The 22,963-nt window shown below is 50.9% G+C and overlaps 9 protein-coding genes across 9 annotated transcripts; 5 read left to right on the forward strand and 4 right to left on the reverse strand.

Moving 5' to 3' along the window:
- The first annotated feature begins 126 nt into the window (after nt 1-126).
- PV09_02024 (uncharacterized protein) lies at nt 127-1,206 on the forward strand. Its single transcript, XM_016355008.1, has 2 exons — nt 127-600; nt 662-1,206. The coding sequence occupies exons 1-2, from the start codon at nt 159-161 to the stop codon at nt 1,054-1,056; spliced, it is 837 nt and encodes a 278-aa protein (XP_016217024.1). The 5' UTR covers nt 127-158; the 3' UTR covers nt 1,057-1,206.
- Nucleotides 1,207-1,835: 629 nt separating this feature from the next.
- PV09_02025 (uncharacterized protein) lies at nt 1,836-4,125 on the reverse strand. Its single transcript, XM_016355009.1, has one exon. It carries the CDS (start codon nt 3,559-3,561, stop codon nt 2,299-2,301), a length of 1,263 nt encoding a protein of 420 aa, XP_016217025.1. The 5' UTR covers nt 3,562-4,125; the 3' UTR covers nt 1,836-2,298.
- Nucleotides 4,126-5,480: 1,355 nt separating this feature from the next.
- Nucleotides 5,481-7,281, reverse strand: PV09_02026 (uncharacterized protein). The gene is made up of 3 exons (XM_016355010.1): nt 7,207-7,281; nt 5,942-7,046; nt 5,481-5,848 (listed from the first exon to the last, which is right to left on the reverse strand). Exons 1-3 carry the CDS (start codon nt 7,226-7,228, stop codon nt 5,671-5,673), a joined length of 1,305 nt encoding a protein of 434 aa, XP_016217026.1. The 5' UTR covers nt 7,229-7,281; the 3' UTR covers nt 5,481-5,670.
- Nucleotides 7,282-7,446: 165 nt separating this feature from the next.
- Nucleotides 7,447-12,141, forward strand: PV09_02027 (uncharacterized protein). The gene has a single exon (XM_016355011.1). It carries the CDS (start codon nt 7,640-7,642, stop codon nt 12,038-12,040), a length of 4,401 nt encoding a protein of 1,466 aa, XP_016217027.1. The 5' UTR covers nt 7,447-7,639; the 3' UTR covers nt 12,041-12,141.
- A 183-nt stretch (nt 12,142-12,324) lies between these two features.
- PV09_02028 (uncharacterized protein) lies at nt 12,325-13,568 on the forward strand. Its single transcript, XM_016355012.1, has 3 exons — nt 12,325-12,530; nt 12,579-12,683; nt 12,769-13,568. The coding sequence occupies exons 1-3, from the start codon at nt 12,453-12,455 to the stop codon at nt 13,480-13,482; spliced, it is 897 nt and encodes a 298-aa protein (XP_016217028.1). The 5' UTR covers nt 12,325-12,452; the 3' UTR covers nt 13,483-13,568.
- Nucleotides 13,526-16,345, reverse strand: PV09_02029 (uncharacterized protein). Its single transcript, XM_016355013.1, has one exon. The coding sequence runs from the start codon at nt 15,424-15,426 to the stop codon at nt 13,885-13,887; it is 1,542 nt and encodes a 513-aa protein (XP_016217029.1). The 5' UTR covers nt 15,427-16,345; the 3' UTR covers nt 13,526-13,884.
- A 125-nt stretch (nt 16,346-16,470) lies between these two features.
- PV09_02030 (uncharacterized protein) lies at nt 16,471-17,648 on the forward strand (the record flags this gene model as incomplete). Its single annotated transcript, XM_016355014.1, has 3 exons — nt 16,471-16,501; nt 16,554-16,764; nt 16,814-17,648. 3 exons carry the CDS (start codon nt 16,471-16,473, stop codon nt 17,646-17,648), a joined length of 1,077 nt encoding a protein of 358 aa, XP_016217030.1.
- Nucleotides 17,649-18,016: 368 nt separating this feature from the next.
- Nucleotides 18,017-19,110, forward strand: PV09_02031 (uncharacterized protein; the record flags this gene model as incomplete). The annotated part of the gene is made up of 3 exons (XM_016355015.1): nt 18,017-18,167; nt 18,220-18,835; nt 18,957-19,110. The coding sequence occupies 3 exons, from the start codon at nt 18,017-18,019 to the stop codon at nt 19,108-19,110; spliced, it is 921 nt and encodes a 306-aa protein (XP_016217031.1).
- Nucleotides 19,111-19,220: 110 nt separating this feature from the next.
- PV09_02032 (uncharacterized protein) lies at nt 19,221-21,536 on the reverse strand. Its single transcript, XM_016355016.1, has 2 exons — nt 19,671-21,536; nt 19,221-19,621 (listed from the first exon to the last, which is right to left on the reverse strand). The coding sequence occupies exons 1-2, from the start codon at nt 21,088-21,090 to the stop codon at nt 19,497-19,499; spliced, it is 1,545 nt and encodes a 514-aa protein (XP_016217032.1). The 5' UTR covers nt 21,091-21,536; the 3' UTR covers nt 19,221-19,496.
- Nucleotides 21,537-22,963: the final 1,427 nt, after the last annotated feature.

Below are 22,963 nucleotides of genomic sequence, written 5' to 3' on the forward strand. Positions count from 1 at the left end.
CATTCAAGACTGCAGTCCAAGTAACTGGGCGAGTCTGTACTGGACGCGACGTGCGCACGGATCCTCCGACCGAAAGAGGAAAGAGGTCTGCCGCAAGTTTCAGTGCTCAATAAAGAAAGTGAAATACTTACTGACACGGATATTCATCATTGATTCGCATGCAAGCCTCAATGGCCACCTGTTCATCGGCGCGAAGACTAGCGACGACTACCTCAAGCCCGCTGCGATGTATAGGTAGCACAAAGACCTGGACACAGTCCGCCAATCGCACCTTTGTCTGCTCACAATGTCGGCACCCTTCGTCGAGAACGTTCTCCACGGCCCCGTACGTCTCGCAGGAAGCAGACAATGACCGTGCAGAGAGGCCACGATGGCAGCAGACGCCAAAAGGAATGCAGATGCCTTTCAAGATACGACCGAGGGACAAGCGCAATGAGTGGACGTGCAACGAAGACCCAAAGAAGGTTGCCGACTTTTACAACAGATTTTTGGGTGAGGGCGGAGAATCTGTGCTGAGCGAGGAGACGAGATGGTTGGCGATCACGCACAAGAGCTTTGATCAGGGAAGGAGAGGTTTCAACGATCGTTTGAGCTACATGGGTACGTTTTTCCAGGCATCAACTCAGGTGCAGCGTGAGCAAGTCCTGACGAGTGCACACAGGTAAACGCATAGTCGACCTGCAGACATCGCTGGCGCTCGTAGCGAAACCGCGGGATCCGCTCTCGGAGCAGGGCCCGGACGCGTACGGTCGCTACCCTTTTGAACACCCTCTTCTCGAGGGCCTGGAGCACCTCTCGGAGCGTCAGAAATCCGCCGTGCTGAGCAAGAACAAGCTCGCGCAGCTTGGCAAGGAGTACGGTCTACAAAACGTGCTGAGGTGGAGGCCAAAGAAAGTAGATAACCTGTCGGGCTCTGGCTTGGAGCTCGTCATGGCTCAAGCCATGTACGCCGTCGTGGGAGCAGTCGCGTTGGAGAGGGGCGGCGAAATGGCGAACAAGGTGACGCGGGAGAAGATTCTGGCTCCACTTGGTCTGGGGCAGCCTGAACGGTCGTAGCGGAAATGGGAAGCATCAGCATTGTACGATTATTCTGACCGATCATAGATTCTTTTGCGAGCCGGACCAGCTGCACGTTACTGGATTTCTGGATGTAGGTGCAAGTGCCAGGCACCCGAGGACAGCAAAATGTATTTTGATTGCACACCGCTCTGCGGGCCTTCGTCGTTTGTTTCTCTATGCTTTTGGTGCTTGAAGTTGAATCTACCGCCCAAGCCGAGGTTGGCGCTGCACAAAAAACGGCAGTTCTCGTCGCTCGTCCAGCGATCATGTAGACACGCAATCAGCCTTGCTCACGTCTTTGACGGTCATGATCCGCATTCCGCACCCCTTGGAACGCAACGGAGACACGCTCCCAAGGCGCCCACTGCGCTCGCCATTCTGGCCCCGATGACGTCGAGCGCAGAAGAGTCGAACTGGAGAAACGGACGTTCGTGATCTCGCTTGCAGTCGTACGGGGGTTCGTTCTTAGAACGAGATGACGGTGTGGAGAGAGAGAGAGAGAGAATGCGCCTTGCGACCTTTGCAGAGCGTAGATGTTCATATAGCACGGTCCACTGCAAATCAGGCTGGTCGTTGCGTTTCTTGACGAACTAGTCCAGCCGGGGGGGCCGCGCGCGAATGCTGAAAAGTCAGCTTTTTGTTTTTGATTCGGATCATCCCTCTCGCTATTGAGCGCAAAGGACAGGACGAAGCGCAGATTGAGGAGCCACGCGGCGAAAGTCGGGGGGCAAATTCAGACGGTACACTGCTTGCTGGGGTATGCAAAGGGTTGTCATGTCATTATTCCTTTCTCTAAGGATTATACATCTAGAACATGGTCGTTATATGCCTGGCGAGAGAGGAAAACAAAAATAAAAATAAAAATAAAAAAGCAAGGCAGCAGAGGTCCTTCCCCAGCCAATAATGTCAACCTCTGAATGCAGCTCTGTCTTTCAAACCGGTCGTTACAGTGATGACAGCAATTTAAATACGCAATACGCAATGTGGGGTATACATATATATATATATACAATGACAAAGAAGCAATAATACAAGGTATGAGATCCAGAGTGCAGTTGCGCTCAGAGCGATGATGTTCGAGCTGGGTGAACCGAAAGACAAGGATGCGTATAGTGCCTTTCGAATAGACAAGGACTCCCTCTCTAAGTGATACGCAGATCCTCTTCACATGCCACGTTGCACGTGAGAAAACGTCCAAGTTTTCGTCGGCCAAGAGCAAATGATCATGGCACGCGTAGCTCAAGCCCCTCTGAGGGCCATCGTACTGCGTCTTTGGCGGAGAAGAAGATTTACGGTCGAGGAGGATGACGTTTTCATGCTGGAGCTGCTGTGGATCTCTCTCGACAGCGAGGTGCGACGCCGCCTTTGTGGGCTTGTCAGCGCAGGCACATCCTGGTCGTAATCCTTGGGACAAGGAGGCAGCTCGATCGTCGGCTCTCGTTCATTCGCGCCACGAGCGACCATCTTGGGGAAGCTGCGCTGCACGGGCGTGCCAGCCAGAGCGGACGGAGTTGCGCTGCGCGGTGACGCAGACTCGCTTTTCGAGGTGGCGTGCTCGCGGTACCACTGGTCACGAGCCCGCTGGCTGAAGAAGAAAGGCGGGAGTTCAGATCCTGCTGCGGGAGTGGATCCGACGACCGAGCGACGTCGCTTTTGCTTCGTCTCCTTTTCCACCGGCTGCTCTGATCCCGGCGTGCTCGTCGCGGACCTGAACTTGGAGGAGATGCTGCGGAGACGAGAACGAGTGGTGCTGCCCGGCCTTGGCTGCGTTGTCTCGTACGGGTCTGATTCGAGGAAGGAAGGCGTGCTTGCGGACGGATCAAATGAAGTCATAGACGCTGTCGAGGGCATGCCGCAGTGCGAAGAGCTGGCGGGTGTCTTCTCTTGGCACAGGCTCTCGGGGGTGTCGCAATAGCTGGAGGCGCTGCTGAGAGATTCGTGGGCCGATCGGGTGGCCAGTTCAGTATTTAGATGCAAGGGAATAGATCGTGCTGTTGTTCGCGCGGGTCTTGTAGGCGACGGCGAACTCGATCTGTTTGACAGATAGCTCTGGCGGTCGTTCAGCGTTGACCACCGTTGAGGAACGTTGACGACGTGTGCTTTGCCCGGAGCTGCGATGCAAATTGCAACGGCGACGTCGATACGGTACGGCTCCAACTCGGTCCAGGATGCTTGCGTCTCATTTCTTTCTTCCGCGTCGTCGTCGTCGTCGTCCTCGTCCTCGTCCTCGTCTTCGTCGTAGTCGTCTTCAGCCCCTGTAGTCTCCTCATCGAGCATTGGGGACAAGGCTTCCTCGGATGACTGGTATTCTTGCTCAAGGCTCGGGGTCATCTGCTCCTTCAGAACATGACCGATGTCTTCCATGGCGGCTGAGATCCTTATCTTCTCCTCAGCATCGAAGTATGTTCCTGACGAAGACTCGCTGGCAGGGCTTTCATACGAGTATTGCGATGTTTTGTCGATACTCCAGGAACGAAACTGCTCTTGTGTTGGCGTTATCATTCTTGCCACCGTCTCTGGATTTCGTTCCGTGGGGTGACTGACGCCCACGACGTCCGCTCTTTGGTTGCACAGCAAACAGGCGGGCCGAGATCAACGATATAATTTGGTTCGTTTGTCCCAACGCAGCTTCGGGGTCTGGCCAGACAACGCCGTCGAAGGGGATTTGACCACACCAGACGGCCGTTTGGCAACGGAGTAAGGCAGGGCCAGGACGAAGGGAGAGCCTCTAGGTTTTCCAAGGATAAAAGACGTGTCTGATATACGCAGGCTTGGTTTCACATCCTCGTGCGTGATGGCGGAGGACGGACAAGGCCAAAAGAAGGGGAGCGTCAGGATGATGTCCGACAGCGGGGCCGCTCCAGCAATTATGAAGCGATTGCTGAACCAAACCAGACCTGATTCTCCCATCGTGACAGTGCAAGGATGGTAATGTTCAGGGTGGTAGCCACAAGTCCGGGGCACGTTTGCACGGTCGACAGTGCAGTCGAGCCCGCAGCCGATTTGTTTCAGGACATATCCATGTCCATCGACGGCACATCTTCACTAAACATGCTGCTAGGCAAGCTGGTCAGAGAGCAGATGGACTACAGAATTTTCTTTTCTTTCTGCTTCTTCTCTTCCCATCTGGCGTGCGCGGGCGTCGATGGATCACGATGCCGAAACACGCACACACACACACGCCCTGCTTACAGCCGCCAGCAGCCGGTTTCTGCAGCGCAACCTCACGCGGAGGGTCAGTGTGACGGCCCAGAACGGCAGTTGGCAAAGAGGCACCGTCTGGCTCCAGAGGCTCGTGTGGGAGTATGTGCGAGATAGACGAGCGCAGGGCAACCTTGCAGCTCCCGGCAGGCTGGAAGCCATGCGTGACGGTCAGCTGGTCGCTCATCCACCGCACGAGCGCCGTGCGCGGACAAAGCGCATTGTCGCTTCTGGAGAAGACAGCAGACGGGCGCGTGTCAGGGCCGCAAAGATGAATGCTCGGTTGAGTGGCGCCAGCGACCGGTTTTTGCGCAGAGGAAAAAAAAAGATCCTGGGGTTGGCGAAGGTGACGTGCGCCACGGACGCCACCGTTTCTCTGTTGCGTGCTAACGGGTCTGTCGGCCGTCGCGAAACCGCACTTCGTCCGAGTACAGCAGCTTGGCGCGCGTTTCAACGGCTTTTCGTTTCGAACCCAACTCTGCTGCGCTGTCTCGAAATCTGATGGCCGTTCCCCATCAGCTTTGATACAGAATGCACGTAGGAACGAGCAGCGGAGCCCTGTGCGCGCCTTGTTCTTGAGGCCTTCTCGTCTCGTCCCCACGAACCACCACCATCAGCAGCGCATCTTTCGTTCGCCTACGACGGCGCATGCACTCGAGATTAAATTGGCCACGACGATGTGCGCCGGCGCGAGCTGCTCCAGTCCGACTACTTTTAGCATAACGCTCCCGGCGACGAGGTTCGAATGCCCACACGCTGAACTCGGCCGTCCCCTTGCGTCCAGGTAACATGGCGCGCCACTCCGATTCGCCTCTGCACAACATGCAGCCTCGCAAAAAAAAGAACAAAAAAACCCACGCAGGAACAGGTTTCGCGTATCTGGACCGGTGCAAGAGCTTTTCGGGGGGCTACCGCCAGAAGAAGGAAAAAAAAAAAAAAAAAAAAGCACCACGTTCGGCCGCGCCGACGGCCGATCGCGTCACCCAGACGTGGCTTGCTCGATCCCTTTTCTACGGCCCTCTCCCAGCGCTCGACCTTGTCGTCCAGCTCCCTCATCATCTTCCCAGCAATAACTTATTAGTGGTGACCCGCTCGCTTCTCGGCTAGCTGAGAGTCATGTAACAGCGTAGCGGTGGGACGCACTGACTGCGGCACGGCTCATGTGGCGCTCACTATTACTACTTGTACGTACAAACCGTGCGGGGCGTAGCTGTCAACAGTTAGGACGAGAACCAGCCTGGAGCCTCTTCATTTTTCTTGAATGGTGTGCGATCTGTGCTGTTCTACGTTGCGATCTGCGCACGCGCAATCGATCCAAATAACTTAAGCATCACATCCCAGCTACCCATGCATCGTCCAAACGACAAATAGATATTCTTCCCTTCCGGCGCCTTAGGGTATCTCAGGCTCTCAGTCTTCGACCTCTCCTACCGTCACCACCTTCTTGGGAGGCACGTTGACCAGGGCACGTGCTGGTCGGAAGATCTGCAGTTGGTTGTCTTCTGCTGCCGCCAACATCCACCATGGGTCGTTCTTGTTCCAGTCAAATTCCGTCAACCTATTTGTGAAACCTCCGTGCATGAATAGCCTGTCGAGTGGTTAGCACGCAATCGAATTTGAGAAGTGTTCCCGGACCGAGACATGCGTCTCCGTTTCGTTCTCGGGAATGGACAACACGTACAACTCAGGCGCCCCTTCCTCTGCTTCCTCCTCCGTCTGCTCTTCTCCGGTGCGGCTCAAATCATAGATGATGATCCGTCGGTCGTAGCTGCCGCTCGTCAGGATTGCTGGCTCGTGTGGATGCCATTGCAGCTGTATGACGGCGTCTTGGTGGGCCTCAATGGCGTGGACCTTCTTGTCAGGACAGCGAAGGTCCCACAGCGCAACGGTCTTATCGGCTGAGCCTGTGGCCACCGTGAACTCAAACTTGGGGTGGCAAGCTATCGCGTTGACTGCGTCCGTGTGCGCGTCCTTCACCTGGAAAGCAGGGCCAGATTTCGCCGGCTGTCGTGGATCGATCACTGCCCATGTGAGATCATCTGAGGCGGTCGCGATCCAGTGCTTGTGAATAGGATGATGCTGCACGTCGTTAACAACGGACGAATGATGTCTCCATGTCTGCAGCGCATCGATCTTCTTGGCGCCCTTTCTAGCCCCTGCATCCACATCCCACAGCTTCACGGTCTCATCCTCACTAGCCGTTGCAAGGTGACCCTCTTGATGCGGGCTCCAACTCAAGCCAAAGCCCTCTTTGTCGTGACCATCGCACGTGATTTCGGGCTCGCCTTTGTCCTTCTCAGCGTCCAGTGTATGCCGTGTGCGATCCCAAATAAGAACGCCATTTTCGACGGACCACGTTGCAATGAGATTCGCGTTCTGTGGCATGTATCTCGCTTTGTTCACCTCGCCTGGGTGTTTGATCTGCTGTCGGACCTCGAATTCAAACTTCTCCTTGCCGCTACCGTATCCGCCGATCTCGTTCGTCGATTCATTGTAGTCGCGCGGATCTGGGCCGTCAAGCTTGGGCACCCGAATGTGAACAATCTCAAGGAAGTTGTCTTCTTTGTCAGATGTGTTTGTACCTATCAACAGGCGGTGCTGGCGCAGATCTGTGCCCTCCACATCTTGAACATCTGGAAGCCACTGAGCAGTCAATGTGGGCCATTTCAGAGCGCGCGCGTAAAGCGTATCGTAGAGGAAAGGCACATTCTTCTTCCAGATCTTGTACTCTTCGTTGATGCGCTTTTGCTCAAGAGCGTCCGACTTCTCCTCGCCGATCTCGTCTTCTGCGTGCGCAAAATGTTAGTTCACATCGATGGCCTTTCAGCTGGGACTTTGAGCAGAGCCTCTTTCAGCTTCGGAAGGTCTAATGACGACGACGCATGATTGTCTAGGATGCTTGCAAGATAAGATGGAGCAGATTCAAGCGCAACTGATTGTACGTACCCATTTCGATATCGTCAGTCATGGCTTCCACGGGTGCTGAGGTATTGGAAAGAAGGGTGACGAACTGCAATCGTGGGACGCGTTTTCGTATAGACGACTTATAGCGCGTTGGAGCTAACTAAAGTGGTTTTAGCCTGAGGCAACATCCCCACTGCAAGGCGTCAACATCAAGCACGCATGCCAACCTCAACTGGCGCCAGCCTCACAGCGGTTTCTTTCCTTCCTTCAAGGACTCCGTGTCGAGAATCTTAACCCACAAATCATTTCCCTGAAGCACTTGTGCTTCGCTAGCGCTTTTGCGCATCCGATTACCAGTTGTCTGTCGAGCTTCGGCACGACTGAGCTCACCGTTGCCTTCGACTATAGTATCATCGCGACCACTCCTCTTCGATTTGCCGCTTTTTCGCAGTAGTTTTGATTGTACGCAGCCATCATGGGTGTCCCCAAGTTCTTCAGATGGATGTCTGAACGCTATCCCGCTATCTCGCAACTAATCGCAGATAATCGCATTCCCGAGTTCGACTGTCTCTACCTTGACATGAACGGCATCATTCACAACTGCACCCACTCTAACAATGACTCCGCTACGTATCGCTTGTCGGAAGACAAAATGTTCATTGCCATATTCAACTATATCGAACATTTGTTCAGCAAGATCAAGCCGCAGAAGCTTTTTTTTATGGCTATCGACGGTGTCGCCCCGCGCGCCAAAATGAATCAGCAGCGTGCTCGCCGCTTCCGTACGGCTTATGACGCAGAGGTTGCCCGTGAAAAGGCAATCAAGGAAGGCGTTGAGATGCCGAAAGAGGAAGCGTTTGACAGCAACTGTATAACACCTGGCACTGAATTCATGGCTCGCTTGACCCGTCATCTCAAGTATTTCATCAACAAGAAAGTCTCTGAGGACGCAGACTGGCAAGGCGTGGAAATCGTCCTGTCCGGTCACGAGGTCCCAGGCGAGGGTGAGCACAAGATTATGGAGTACATCCGACAGGCGAAAGCTCAACCGGACTACGACCCAAACCGTCGTCACTGTCTGTACGGCCTTGACGCAGATTTGATTATGCTTGGTTTACTAAGTCATGATCCTCATTTTTGTTTGCTTCGTGAGGAGGTCACTTTTGGTCGTCAGTCTCAGTCGAAACCGAAAGAACTGGAGCACCAGAATTTCTACCTTATGCACCTTTGTATGGTCAGAGAATACCTGGAACTGGAATTCCAGGAGCTCAAAGGAGCTGAGCTTGGCTTTGAGTATGATATGGAGCGAATCATAGATGACTTCATCTTAATGGCGTTCTTCGTGGGTAACGATTTCTTACCAAATCTTCCGCATCTACACATTAATGAGGGTGCGTTGGCTCTCATGTTTGCAACTTACAAGGCGGCTTTGCCGAAGGCGGGAGGTTACATCAACGAAGGTGGCACTATTAATTTGGACCGCTTGGCTCTACTCCTCGACGAACTGTCGCATGCCGAATTTCGGTTTTTCGAGGCCGAAAACTCAGATGCTGCATGGTTCAAGGGCAAACGAATGGAGAAAGAGGATGTCATGGAGCGGACGAAACGTAAGGGTCAGCTTGTCATGTCTTCGGAGCAGCGAGACATCTTCAGAAATGTGAAAGAGTATGTCCAGAGCCGGCCTGCGAGCGGAGACGCTACACCCTACGATCTTCCAAAGACACTTCCAGCGCGTGACCGCAAGTTCGTTGAGGAGCTAGCGACCAGTCTTAATATGCAGTGGAAGAGCATTCAGGACGAAGAGGGTAATCGGCATATGCAGCTTAGCTTTCCTCCAAGCGCAAATGCTAGTAACGGAGTGGACGACGATGAGTCGCCATCGGAGGATGATGAAGAGGCTCAATTAGCGTTGCTTCGAGTCTTGAAGAGATATGAGAACGCAAAAATAGTGGACGTGGACGCAGACGAGGCTCAGGCGCGAATGGAAAAGAAGTACGAAGAAAAGTTCCAGGCATGGAAAGACCGATACTACAGGGAAAAGTTTGGTTGGGGCCTTGATAATGAGGAGGAAATGAAGAAGCTCACCGAAAACTACGTTCAGGGCCTGCAATGGGTGCTGTTCTACTACTACCGTGGAGTGGTATCTTGGCCGTGGTACTTCAAGTATCACTACTCACCGATGATTTCAGACGTAAAGAAGGGGCTAAGGGCAGACATGAATTTCAAACTCGGTCAACCTTTCCGGCCATTCCAGCAGCTCATGGGCGTCTTGCCTGACCGAAGCAAGAAGATTGTTCCCAAGGCGTATTGGCCTTTAATGACTGACCATAATTCTCCCATCATCGATTTCTATCCTCGCGATTTCGAATTGGATATGAACGGCAAAAAGCAAGACTGGGAGGCTGTTGTTAAGATTCCGTTTATTGATGAAAAGAGGCTTCTTGAAGCAATGGCTACGAAAGATGCAGAGCTGACCGAGGAGGAGCAAAGTAGAAACACCTTTGGTGTTACACTTAAATTCGGATGGAATAAGGATTTGGATTTTGTCTATCCATCGTCTTTGCCAGGGTATTTTCCCGACCTTGAGCATTGCCATTGTGTGGAGAATATCTTTGACTTGCCAACCATGGACGGCTTGGAATATCACGTTGGTCTGATGCCTGGCGCTTTGCTTGGAGCACAAGCTTTGGCTGGATTTCCCAGCTTGAAGACGCTCCCTTTCACTGCGCGTCTAGACTTCCATCAGGTCAACGTCTTCCAACAAGACTCGAAAAATGAAAGTATGGTCGTGGAGTTAACCGATGCGTCTACCCGAGCAGGAGTGGATGTTGCAAAGAAAAAACTGGGAAAACCTGTTTTCGTGGGATATCCGTTCTTACAAGAAGCCAAAGTTGTGCGTGTCTCGGACGAGCTCTTCGACTATGCTCTCGCTACGGATGGTTCGGGCAGGATAGACCAGTTTCCGCACGATCCGAAACGCATCGAGGAATGGAGGCGTAAAGCCGACTCGATAGAAACAAGATACAGCAAAAAGCTTGGCATGATCATCGACGAGGTTCAGTCCATTTGCCATGTTGAAATGCTCAAAGGCTTACAAAAGCTCAATGACGGGTCTACTGTGAAGGAATACGGAGAGATCAAGGGCACGGAGACGGATTATGCGACGCAGGTTTTGGTTGATGAGGTGCACAGTCAAGACCAGCGATTCATTGAAAAGGCTGCTGTGCCCATTGAAGAAGAATTTCCTCTGGGCACAAAAGCATTCTTCCTCGGTGAAGCTGCGTACGGACGTCCTTTGGAAGTCACCGCACACGTCAATGGCAAGCTGAACGTCTGGGTGTCATTGCTTGCAAAGCGAGAGCCTGAGTTCGGCCGTCAGGCCATCATGCTCTCTGAGAGTACTGTCCAGTACATGCCTTCCTTTGCGGTCGCTAAACAACTTGGAATTAATCCTTTGGCGTTGAGCAAGATCACTTCTTCACTTACAGTCGAGTCCAGTGGTCTGAAACTTAATTTGGGATTAAACCTAAAGTTTGACCGGAAGCAGCTCAAGGTCTTGGGCTATTCTCGCAAAGGGGCCACCGGCTGGGAGTACAGTCGCAAGGCTGTGGATCTAATCGTTCAATACATGACCAAATTCCCAGAGTTCATTGCTGGAATCAGCTTGAATCCAAAGGGAGACATCTACAATGATACAGATTTTTATCCCAAGGACATTGCGAAAGCTAAGATGAAGGAAATTGGCCAGTGGCTAAAGTCCGTGGAGTCAAAATCCTTTGAGAAAGTACCGCTGGAAGCCGATCAGCTCGATTCTGATACCGTGGCCAAGATTGAAGAGCTCGCCGACCGCAATCTAGCTGAGATCAAGCCCGTGCCAAAAATGTTCAAGAATGTTCCTCGCCATGCTTTACTGAACCCTGTGGATGCTGAGCACCATATTGGTACGCAAAGATTCAGTCTCGGTGACCGCGTTGTATATGTGCTCGGTACTGGACGGGTACCCATCGCATCACGCGGTACTGTTATTGGCATGACGCGTACGTCAAGACAGACTCTACTTGATATCGTGTTCGATACCGGATTCATGTCTGGCACCTCACTAGGAGAGCGCTGCAGGCCCTTTCACGGTTCGACTGTGCCAAGCAATTCAGTCTTGAACATAACAGATCGACAGCGCATGGTCGTCACCCAGGCTTCACGACAGCAGAATACGGCTCCAGTCACACGACCTCTTGGTGCCTCAGGATCACGCGGTTACGGGATGCCAGGTCAAGGTCAATTACATCCAGCCAAAGCACCTGCACCACTCACTGGTTCATATCGTGGCGCCGTCTCCGGTCAACCCCAGAATAGCATTGGCTCGCAACATGGTCAGCTCCCAATTCGGACTGGCCCTTCGCCTGGCGGACGGGCAGGCTATGCAAATATAGCTAACGGACATGGAAGCTCATCTTCTGTTAGAGGCCGCGGACGAGGAGGCAGCTCGACTGGAGGCGTGCCTCCGCAATCGACTGGCAACAAAGAAAATGCGAACGGTACAGTGAGAGGTGGACGTGGCCGTGGTGGCATCGCAACTGGAGGCGTTGTGCGTCAACAATGCACGGCTTGCGGCAAGCCTGGTCATACTGAAGCACAATGCTGGCATGCCCATCCTGAGTTGAAACAAGGTGGAAGTGTGAACAAACAAGGCTTCACGGTGGTTGACAATGTCAACCCTAACGAGGGAGTTCGTGAGAACCACAAATTCAAGCCACGATCGTATCACAACGTCCCCCCACCGCCCTCTCTGGATGCAAAGTCCAGTCGTGGAGGACGCGGCGGAGGACGCGGTGGAGGACGCGGTGGAAGGGGAAGGGGGAGAGGCGGAGTCTCATAAGCTGTGTAGATAAAAAATGTGTACACAGAATTCCTACTCGGACAAAGAATATCTTTCCACGGAAATATAATATGCCATCTGACAGCTATCATTCTTCAAAACGAAACACTCTACTCATCGTCGCGCTTCGGAGTTCACTTGCTACCAAAGACAGGTAACGAATATGGTGGATCATCGGAATTTCCACTCGCAGTTGACGTAAATCCCGAATCGCGGGGTGCCGCCAGAATGGACACGGGTGCCGAGGTTCCCCACGAATCCCCAGATATCACCGTTCAGCATCCCTCCAAACGAATTTGAAGAGACCAACATAATATCTCCTGAATTAAGTAAAAGTTATTGAAAAATCTAAGGCGTCATCTTCATCGCGTTTATAGGTGCATTGATCAACTCAGCTTCCAAGCAAATCGTCATGGCTTATACACACTCCTCGGCAACCGCAGATCTTCGTGTATCGAAGCTATTCGACTTCAGCAATCATGTAGTGCTTGTAAGATTCAAGCCGATCATAATCGAATTGGTTGTTGACGTTGCGTAGGTGACGGGTGGTTCGACTGGCTTGGGCGAGATGGCTGCTCAAGGCTTTGTTCAGAACGGTGCACGAGTCTTCATCGCAAGTCGGAAGGAATCAGAGCTGAAGAAGGTAGGCGGCTTACTTTCTTTCTTCCCATCCCTCTTCTTGAAGTCTATGGCGGGAGGCATTTGTTCACTCTGTTTCGCCGGGGTAGACTTCCGACCGTCTTAACAAGCTTGGCCCGGGCACCTGCGAGTATATCGTCGCAGACCTCAAGGACAAGGCGGGTTGCATCAAGCTCTGCGACGAACTGAAGAAACGGACCGACCGGTTGACAGTGCTCGTCAACAACTCCGGAGCTACTTGGGGAGGCCCCTATCACGACTTCCCGGAAAGCGGGTGGGACAAGCTGATGGCTTTGAACGTCAAGGCCATCTTTTACGTCACTGTTGGCTGCCACGAGCTGCTGCTGAAGGGGGCGACGGCAAGGAACCCTTCCCGGGTGATCAACATTGCGTCTATGGCTGGGATTCAAACGATGGACGTGACCACCGGCAAGGGAGGTGGACTATCGGCACCTGGCGATGGCACATTCTCGTACGGTCCCTCGAAGGCGGCTTGTATCCACCTTACACGGCTCCAGGCCTCCAAACTTATGCCTGACCATATCACCGTCAACGCTATCTGCCCTGGCGTTTTCCCAAGCAGGATGACAAACTTCGGTCTTTCAAACTATGACAAGCTGCTGAACGCCTCTCAGCCCAGTGGTCGCATTGGTGTTCCAGAGGACTTCGCTGGCACTGTTTTATACTTAAGCAGCGCAGCAGCAGCCCACCTAACTGGCAACGCTCTTGAACTTGATGGTGGCTCGACACGAAGCGGCCTCAAGGGCAAGGCGAGAAGTCTCGGTGACAGTGGGAAGTTATGAGCGTTAAATACTGAAATGGTGGGGGAAAACTGTACAGTGCACATCTAGTCAAGTTATTCTTAATTTTAAAAAGCGTCAGAATCAGTCCATAGATACCAAAGGGAATTTCTCCGTATATCATATCTGATAACTAAATTTTCTGCGATAATTAAAAGAAAGCAACCAAATGGAATCGATTAGCCTGCACTAGAAAGGAATAAAAAGATCATGAAATTGGGGTATCTTGGGTCGTCCACATGAACTATCATCCCAGGCATCGCATAGTCCCAAATTCTCTTCCCTATCAAGTCATTTATACGGGTAAAATCACCCCCTGAGCCATAAAAATGAAATGTTGAGAAAAGAGCCGTGGTGCATTTGCAGATGCTTCAGTCATGCAGTCGTACTACAAAGAGTTATAGTTCACGGCGTTGCCCGTTTTGTGGTTGGCCTTGTGACAGTGGGTGGAAGAGCAGGAAAGACCTGTGCGCCGCTGGTTTGTCTGTTACGTGGGAATGCGAGATTGCCATGAATCAGCAGAGGAATTACTGCGATGATCCAGAATAGGTTGATGAGGAGCATGGCAAGATTGATCTTCAGCTCGACATAGATTGTGCCGACAAGAGCACGACACCAAGCGAGCGACTGCCTTGAGTACGACCGGTCATACAAGTTTGAGGCAGCCTCTTGTTCCTGCAAGGTTTGCAAAATCTGCCAGGCAACGCGGTTGTTGATACGCTTCCAAGTTGTTTTTTCGGCAATCGCCCGTGAGGCTTTTGACATGCGTTGGCGGCTTTCTGTATTTGTAATCAGGTAAACCGTCTTCTCAACAAACAACTCAAGATCGTCTTGATCAACCAAATAGCCGCTGATGCCGTTGCGGACAATTTCTGAAGGGCCTCCTGCATCACGAGCAATCACAGGGACACCGCAAGCCATGGCTTCGAGCACAACAAGCCCAAAGGTTTCCGTAACTGAGCAGTGCAGAAAAATATCGGCAGAGGCGTAGATCCGGGCTAGGGCAGCACCTTCGAGGAAACCAGTGAACACTACTCGATCTCTAATTGGTGCGAAGAAACCACGAACTTCTTCCTCCACTGCCGGGTTCCTGTTGCCGCCTGTGATTACCAACTTGAAAGGAACTTGTAGTTGTGCAAGTCGTTGAGCAACTTTAGCCAGATAACCAAATCCCTTCTCCGGCGCAAGACGTCCCACGCAGACCAGAATGATTTCGCCACTTGGGGCAAGTTCTCTTCGATAGCCCTCATCACGTCGTCTCGGAGTGAAGAGTTCCGTATCGACACCACGACCGAGATGGACCATTTTATTTCTTTGCACCCCAGCCTCGGCCATGTATTCGGCTACTGGATTTGACGGGTAGAAAATGGCCTTTACTGACTCATGGCTATAGAGATATCCCTCCACCAGCCGCAACAACCAAACAGCGTAGCTATCCATGGGCGATGGAAAGAGGATATCCGAATATGCAGAAAGATCTGTCTGGAAGTTGCCGATGACCGGTGGGGGGTTTGCAAGACATCGAAGTTGAAGCATAGCCTGAAAACCGACGGATGCTGGGCTTGCAAGATACACAATGTCTGGTTTGAATTGGCCGCACACACGGTCGAAACGAAAAGGATAAGCAACGGACAACTCTGGGCTGTACGGAAGCGGCATACCACCCAGTCGACGCACAGGTCCTATGGCGAGAGCTGGTCGTTTAGACTCCCCAGAATAGTGAGGGGCGATGAGCTTCAGTTCCATTCCATTTGCCTGGAGATAGCGAATGATTTGTGTGGTCGTCCTACTGACCCCGTTGATGGGGCCGAGGGACTCACTAAAAACTGCGACTCGTTTGCCTCGAAGAGCTTCTGGGAACTCCTCATCGTAGAGCTCCTCAACATTGGCGACGTCGACGGATTTTTGGTACGTCATGGTGGATATGGGCAGAGGAATACAAGCCATGCGGCGAAACTCGCCGCGGTCATGGCTACGTTTTTAAGAATCCCATAACCAGCACGTCTGTACACTTTGCCTGCGACGGTGTCAACCCGAGGTCACAAGGAAGACCTGCCGGCGATATGATGTTTTGATGAGTTGCGAATGATTATGCGTTGAAGTTCAACGTGCTTTGAGCTTGTGTTCATGAGCAGCCAATCCCTGCGCGTTTTCGTGCGCGTGGTTGTGGCGATACCGATTTCGCCCATGAACACGCACGCCTGATGCAGCGACCTTGCTCTAGCTCGTCAGATCATTCTCAAATACAATCGCACAGCATGAGTTAAGCTTAACTTTGGATCCTCGTGATTGGTAATTCTCGGCCATCGATCAGTGTTGAACAGCCTAGCATTTGCTACGTTCGCTTCGTTGATAGATTCACAGCCCTTTCTGGATCCATCTCCTGGTCCCTTTCCTGTTGTTACGATGGACAACTCGATAAGCGGTGAATCATTATACCATCTCCGATCAGTCGCACGTGGTGGCAATAATTGAATCCTGCCTAAATACAATCATCTGGCCACTGTTATCCGAGAGACCATCTGAAACAGTTTTGCCGAAGTAACCATAGGAACGGTAGGTTTCTAGTTTCCCAAAAACCCATCTCCTGTCCAACAGAGGACGAATTAGGTGCAGATAGTCATTTGGGACCGGTGATGGAATCGTTACAAGAGGTAAGTATTCTGTGAGGCGACACATCGACTTCTGTATAACCAGCAGGCTGTGCATAAGTAGAACACGCCATTGACAATCACAAGGCGTGTGCAACTGCCGCTCTGGCTATAGAAAATCCAAAAATTATGATGCACTTGGATTTATATGGCGACAACATCATGTTCGAAACTTGAGAAGAGATTTGCTGTCGAGGTTAAGTAACACTGTGTGAAGCAGGTGAACGTTAGTATGATCGCAGGGTTCGTGGTGCCGACTTCGGCTTTCGGGCAGCCTCGTCTTAGAACTTTTCCTGACCAGCAATCATCCGAGCATAAATCTTCCAATTGACTTGGAATCATGGCATCTGCGGCAAGAACGTTGCGTATTGGTGAGCTTCCAGAATCAATTCGTCGAAAGAAAGCTGCTGATCTTCCAATTAGGTCTCATCCCAGGTGATGGCATCGGACGGGAGGTCATCCCAGCCGGAAGGAGAGTCCTAGAAGCTCTGCCAGCATCGTTGGGTCTGAAATTCTCATTTGTGGATCTGGATGCAGGCTTCGATACGTTCAAAAAGACAGGTGCTGCTTTGCCAGACAAAACTGTGGAAACTTTGAAGAAAGAATGTGACGGAGCGTTGTTTGGTGCCGTCAGGTGGAGTTTGACTCGGTTCAGTAAATTTCCACTGCTAATTGAAGAACAGTTCACCTACCGTCGCGACAAAGGGATATTCCTCGCCTATCGTCGCCCTGCGAAAGCGGCTCCAGTTGTACGCAAACGTTCGTCCTGTGAAATCAGTGGCTACGGCAAAGAATCCGGTAGACCTAGTCATAGTTCGCGAGAACACCGAAGATTTGTATGTCAAGGAAGAAAAAACATACGATGGTCCAGAGGGCAAGGTTGCGGAAGCTATCAAACGCATTTCAGAGAAAGCCAGCTTCAACATTGCAGCGATGGCCGGTGAGATCGCGCTCCGCAGACAGAAAATTAGGGACTCTGGTGCATCGAGCATTCATTCACAGCCACGAGTGACTATCACGCACAAGAGCAACGTTCTATCGCAGACAGATGGGCTATTCAGAGAGACGTCGCGCAAGGCGCTCGGACAGGAAAAGTTCAGCTCCATTAAGATCGATGAGCAGATCGTAGACAGCATGGTATACAAGCTCTTCCGCGAACCTGAGTCATACGATGTCATTGTTGCACCAAACCTGTACGGCGATATCCTCAGCGACGGTGCTGCAGCCTTGGTAGGAAGTCTTGGTTTGGTTCCCAGCGCCAACGTGGGTGCTGACTTTGTCATCGGTGAGCCCTGCCACGGTTCGGCTCCCGATATCGAAGGCAAGGGCATTGCCAACCCGATCGCTACAATCCGTAGCACTGCCTTGATGTTGGAGTTCCAGGGCCTGGAAGAGGCTGCCGCGAAGATTTACGCTGCCGTTGATGCAAATTTGGAAGAAGGCAAATTGCTATCTCCTGATCTTGGAGGCAAGGCAACAACAGAGGAAGTGCTGCAGGACATCCTCAGACGGTTGTAAGAGACACTGCCATGCGGTATTTAGATCGTTTCTTGCTTCTGAGCGGAAGGAACTTCTGTTGGATACTCTGATTCTTCACCGGGAAAAAAGTATCGGGCGATTTTTGTTGTACAAATATCGTGTTGAAATTCGCCCAAGTATTCGAGTCACTATCTCAAATAGTAGCGTCCATTCTTAAAATGATGGCAGTTTCATGATCTACATCTGTTCTGAGATGGCCTTGGCTAGTGTGCTACATCTGATGTCATGATGCCGATATCGTCAGGTTTTCTGCATGTACACGGATTCTGTTCGTGTTTACAATTTTGCGCACACGACTTAGTCCTTCCGGTCGCCACCAAGGTGCAAACACGAAAAGTTTCAAAATAATGGCGGACCCATCGCTGTACCAGTTAAAAGTTACTGGCGGCCCAGATTATAAGGATCAGCGAGAGATTAAAGTGAACACCGCCGAGTCTCTTAACTTTTCGTCACAGCATCTTGACGTGCGAGTATACGTGCGAGTGAAGGAATTTAGAGGTAAATTGCCTTCGTCATTTTTCCTAGCATGTACTAATAGAGAGCTGCAAAGGCTTACCAAAGGGTTCGCCATCGGATTGTAGCTACTTCAAGCATCCTGCGCATACAAATGATCGCTACTCAATCTCTTTCACCTTTGTGCCGAAATCAACCATCAACGGTGACGATCTAGTCTTTGGCAACGATTTCGATCATCCGATACGCGACCGACTTCCTCCGCTGTTCGACAAGGCTTTCTCGATAGTGAAGGGCTGGATAGACCCCGGGTTGTACGGAGACCCATACGCCGACGAACCCTACCTCTACGGCCCGCTGCTGAGCAGCGTCAATGTGTTACGAATAGGACAGAAGACTCCAAGTAGTAATGAGAAAACTCCAGAGGTGGAGGCAGAAGAAGAGCTGGAGGACTCGGGACCCGTCATTGAGGAGGGCGCGGACGATGAGGAAGGCGAAGACATCAGAAGCAAATATGGCATACCGGCGTTGAATACAGCGAGGCAAAAACACTTTCTGAACGAAGAGAACAGAAAAGTCTTCGAGTTTGAACAAGGCAGGACGTACGGATGCGACTTCTTCAACCCGTACTTGGACTTCAACAAATTTGCGCTGCGCCTACCGCTGGGCTTCACGCTCAGCATACTCGGCCATTGGGACGGCCAACCGCTCAGGTAAGACTCGCTCCATTTTCGCTCCGTTTCTCATTTGCGGGAGCCAGGTCCTTCTGTATTTGCTGCTTTTGAGCCGACAGCACTGACCAGAATTGGCAACTAACAGAGAACACACGCTCAGATACGTGCTGCGCAACCGCAAGACGGACGAGGTCCTTTTTGTCGTGAACATTGCGCTGATACCTTCGGAGAACGAGGTTGTCGTAGACGATGATGATGATCAAGAGAGTGAAGAGGTTAAAGCGACCGAGGCAGAGGACGAGGATCTCGATTGATCTGTCACTGAAATGATGGAAGCCTGGTCTTTCGTTGCAAAGAGTTGAAAGCCTCCTTCGAGTCTTTGCATAGCTCAATATGGCGTCGTCCTCAATACACATAGAAATATACTAGAGCAACTGTATTCCAGGACACGGCGTTCTGACAACGCTATATGTGGAATTCCGTTCGCGCGAATTCCAACTTTATTCTAACTGTTGCAAGCGAATGGTTACATATACACATGATCATCGACGTGAATCTATCAAAGTTGCACTGATAACACCCAACTAAAAGTCATAAGATCGAAGTGCTGAAACATGCCGTTAACCCTTGGTAGCGACCGGAAATATGCAGTTCAAAGTAACTCCGCAACACAATGAGGTGTTCATTTTCTTGCAGCGTTTCAATCAACGCTGACGAATTTATCAATATCTACGCGCTTGTAGAAAGAAATATGACCGAAGGCCTCCCAATACTGCGCGAGGGTATCATGCGAAATAAGGATGAGCTGCGAGGGAATATACATATCTGGAACAGTTAGAATTCATCATTTCAGTGCATTAAGCTACGAGCTTACCATCTCTGAAATCTCGTGCTGCGATGTGACCCACGCTCTTGACCACTCGTGCGCCCTTGAATATCTCCTCATTCGCAACCCGTAATAGACCTGCGTCACTGATGTCTGGGGCTATAAATGTGTACTCGCCACGAGGAACGTTGGGATCGCCAGTCAATTTCACCGCCATGAGCTGCCCTTCATATGATGTCTCATTTTCGCTATCGTCGGATTTTGTGATACGTGGCGTCCGCCCATATTCTGCGCTGATATTTGACGTAAGTTCATTAATGAGGTTCAGATCCTGGGTGTGTTCAAACAAGTGTTCGTAGTTAAACGTCGCTGCTGAGACTTCCTGCTGGTTGGTGGGCGCAGCGACCGGTGTCGACATTGCACTCTGCCAGCTATCTTCGCTTTCTGTACTGTCACTGCTTTGTCGCCTCCGCAAGGCTGCTTCAACGCCGTCTGGGAGCTCAACAGGTTCCTCTGGCTGTAATACGAGGAGAAATTCACATCCATGACCGGAGTAATCACCACACCAGATGCCGCGCCATGGCTTCTTTTTCGTGGGCGTGTACGACTCTGGTGGCAAGGTGGCGAAGGTTGATACCTCCTCGGCCACACGCATGGTCATGCCTTGAATGAGCGACGTGAAATCAAGCCATCTACGCAACCGGAAGGTGTGTTGTGACAATTCCGACATCTTTGAAGGTTTATGATCCAGACCTCGGAAAGCGTTGCTACTAGCGTTGCGAGTACGTTCAGATGCTGGTAGTTTTAATGGAGGCCATACTTGAGTTCCTATACCTATGGCCGACGGTGGCAGCGGTCGTGATAAGAGCAGTCGAGTGTTTAGGCCGTTCATGTGAATGCTGCCATGTATATCCATGATAACTTCCTCAGAGTAACGTTTGCGTAGCGGCAGACTTGCTGCCGTCTCCGCATCAAGCTTCAAGGCGGGTTGATTGAGGTCCAGTTGTATCCGTGGTTCAAAGGTATGGATGATGACATCTGGATTCCAATCCCAGAATTCAAATTTTGAAGCAGCTCGCTCAGCACAGAGAGCGTAGGCCTCAATTGTTTGTCTGCGGGCCGAGTAGCGGGCAATTAAAAGCCTGCCAGTATGGACAGTATCAGAGTACCAGATCTTATACTTTGGAATAAACCAGTAGGGATGATGAAGCAAGAAATGCTGTCGAAATGAAGAAGAGGGTGCAGGAGTCTTGATTGTTGCGTGCGGAAGATAGCTTTGGAGATGCCGCTGCCACAGACGATCATCGTATGCATGTACATTTAACAGTCGACAAGTCTGAGAGACAACTGCCAGCTCTGTAGGTGGCAAAAACATGAGAATTTGGTGGATAAGCTCCGCGGGGAGATGCAAAAGGGGTGATCCAGGCTGCAGCATCTCCATCGTACTTTCTCCTGACTCTGAAGTCATTGCGTGCTATGTGTTGTGAATAGGTTGATGATACTGTGACAAGTGAGACGAAGCCGATCGGTTTTAAGATCTGTTCGACTCAATCCATAGGTCAACGTCTTTTCAACTCCGCTGAATTCTGATGCTGGCTTATCGACGCTATGAGTCAAAGTTCGACGGTCTGTCTGCGCATGAAGTATGCAACATTCAGAGGATAATATCAACGATGATGTGAAACCACAAGCCTCGAACTGAGTGCGGTTGAGGCTTTATATCTGAAACCTGCCCGGGCTTTATGGCACTGTCTTAACTGGCCCGGGTCATTTCGATAAGAAGCCGAAGCGGTCAAGTCGAGATGGAGAGAGTGATGCTCAGTGAATTCAGGACTTATCGAAGGCAAACTGTTCGGAGAATCTTATCATCCACGAATTGGTGTAGAAATCATTGCCGAAACCGGAATCTTGGAAATATCATTGAGTTATTTGTCCTGATAACAGCTCTCGTTTCTCCTCAGACTTAGGCTCGAGCTCACGTGGTGCCTTCGCCACGTCGTGGCGCACAACCCGAGGTTGATTGGTGCAAAGCTCCACATCAGAAATGTGGTGAGCAATACGTCATTCTCACTTGACCTAGATCGAGGCTTCCCCCGAGACAATCGCGTATTTATCATCATTTGTAGACAAGTTTAAATGGCGGAACATCTATATAAATTGAATTCTCCAAGGGCGAGACATGCAAGACCCGCTCTTGGCTTGTTTGTAGAACGATCTGATAAAGACATCCGCGTCAACGTAATTGTCGAAAGCTATACAGCGCTTGATTATTGGAATATAGTGATAAGACGCTTCTATTATGCTTGATTCTACTTGTCCACGATAAAATTTGATGCATTTTGAAGAAGCGAAGACAACAATTCCATGTCGTTGAGAGGCAGTCAACACTAATAGCGTGATGATCACAACCAGATGGTATGGCGAATCTCAAGATCGGGAGCGATTGTGTTGGGATTACAGTTCGTGCTTCCTGTTGAAGAGGAGCCCTTGCCAGTTTCTGAGCTACAGAGCGCCTTCAAATGGGAGGGCATTTTAGGCAGAAATTTGCTTGACCGTAGCAGTGATTGAAGTAGCGCACGATACAGCAGTCGGGTTGAATCTGCAGTCTGCGTAAGGACGTTGAGTAGGATAGATACCATACTGCTGTCAAAAATTTGCAGGATTAGTTTGCAAAGTGCACATTTTAAATCCCACCTAATAAGCATCGATTGCACATCGCCGACTTCGCCCAAAGTGGTGTTTCAATGGCGGGTGGACAGGTCAAGTAACTGCCTATGGTGCAGCCATAGACCTCTCCTGTATTATTGTAGGTATCATTGTGCATTTAGCATTGATCCAAAGTATGAGAAGAAAAGATCCATAAGAAGTTTTTGAAATCTGAAGTAGTCCATGCGGGCTGCTGCTGACCATGTTGAGAAAATTCAGGCATTCAAAAAAACCATAGCGCTTCTCTCTAGCAGCGTCTATGATTCTTGTTCAAGTCATGATTAGGAAACTAGCTGACGGAGCACGGCTCAGCGATGCGTTTGCTAGAACTCCCATATGAGCAGGAACCAAACACAACAAATCCTGGAAGTTGAAGGTATGTGCTTGAGCGTTTTAATTACTACTCTAAGCTGGTTGAATACGGATACCTTCCACATGTCCGAAAGCGAATACTATCTCTTTTCTACAGTTTCATCCCAAGTACTCTCCATAATTAGGTAGGTTTTTGCTGTAGCAGATGACGGCACAGTGGACTTTGGGTACTAGTATAGACATGTACAATGCAATCAATCGTAGGGTGTCCGTTTCCTTAAGAGCAACAGACTTCTCAAATTCGATGCAGAGGTTGAGACAGA

Source organism: Verruconis gallopava, assembly GCF_000836295.1.
Source record: "Verruconis gallopava strain CBS 43764 unplaced genomic scaffold supercont1.5, whole genome shotgun sequence".
In the NCBI taxonomy this organism is placed as follows: Eukaryota; Fungi; Ascomycota; class Dothideomycetes; order Venturiales; family Sympoventuriaceae; genus Verruconis; species Verruconis gallopava.

Coding starts and splice junctions, on each gene's coding strand:
- PV09_02024 (XM_016355008.1), top strand. CDS start 159: ATGCAAGCCTCAATGGCCACCTGTTCATCGGCGCGAAGACTAGCGACG. Junction 601..661: donor CGATCGTTTGAGCTACATGG/GTACGTTTTTCC, acceptor GAGTGCACACAG/GTAAACGCATAGTCGACCTG.
- PV09_02025 (XM_016355009.1), bottom strand. CDS start 3,561: ATGATAACGCCAACACAAGAGCAGTTTCGTTCCTGGAGTATCGACAAA.
- PV09_02026 (XM_016355010.1), bottom strand. CDS start 7,228: ATGACTGACGATATCGAAATGG. Junction 7,047..7,206: donor GACTGACGATATCGAAATGG/GTACGTACAATC, acceptor TTGCGCACGCAG/AAGACGAGATCGGCGAGGAG. Junction 5,849..5,941: donor GAGGAAGGGGCGCCTGAGTT/GTACGTGTTGTC, acceptor ACCACTCGACAG/GCTATTCATGCACGGAGGTT.
- PV09_02027 (XM_016355011.1), top strand. CDS start 7,640: ATGGGTGTCCCCAAGTTCTTCAGATGGATGTCTGAACGCTATCCCGCT.
- PV09_02028 (XM_016355012.1), top strand. CDS start 12,453: ATGGCTTATACACACTCCTCGGCAACCGCAGATCTTCGTGTATCGAAG. Junction 12,531..12,578: donor TCAGCAATCATGTAGTGCTT/GTAAGATTCAAG, acceptor GACGTTGCGTAG/GTGACGGGTGGTTCGACTGG. Junction 12,684..12,768: donor AGGAATCAGAGCTGAAGAAG/GTAGGCGGCTTA, acceptor TCGCCGGGGTAG/ACTTCCGACCGTCTTAACAA.
- PV09_02029 (XM_016355013.1), bottom strand. CDS start 15,426: ATGGCTTGTATTCCTCTGCCCATATCCACCATGACGTACCAAAAATCC.
- PV09_02032 (XM_016355016.1), bottom strand. CDS start 21,090: ATGACTTCAGAGTCAGGAGAAAGTACGATGGAGATGCTGCAGCCTGGA. Junction 19,622..19,670: donor AGCACGAGATTTCAGAGATG/GTAAGCTCGTAG, acceptor TAACTGTTCCAG/ATATGTATATTCCCTCGCAG.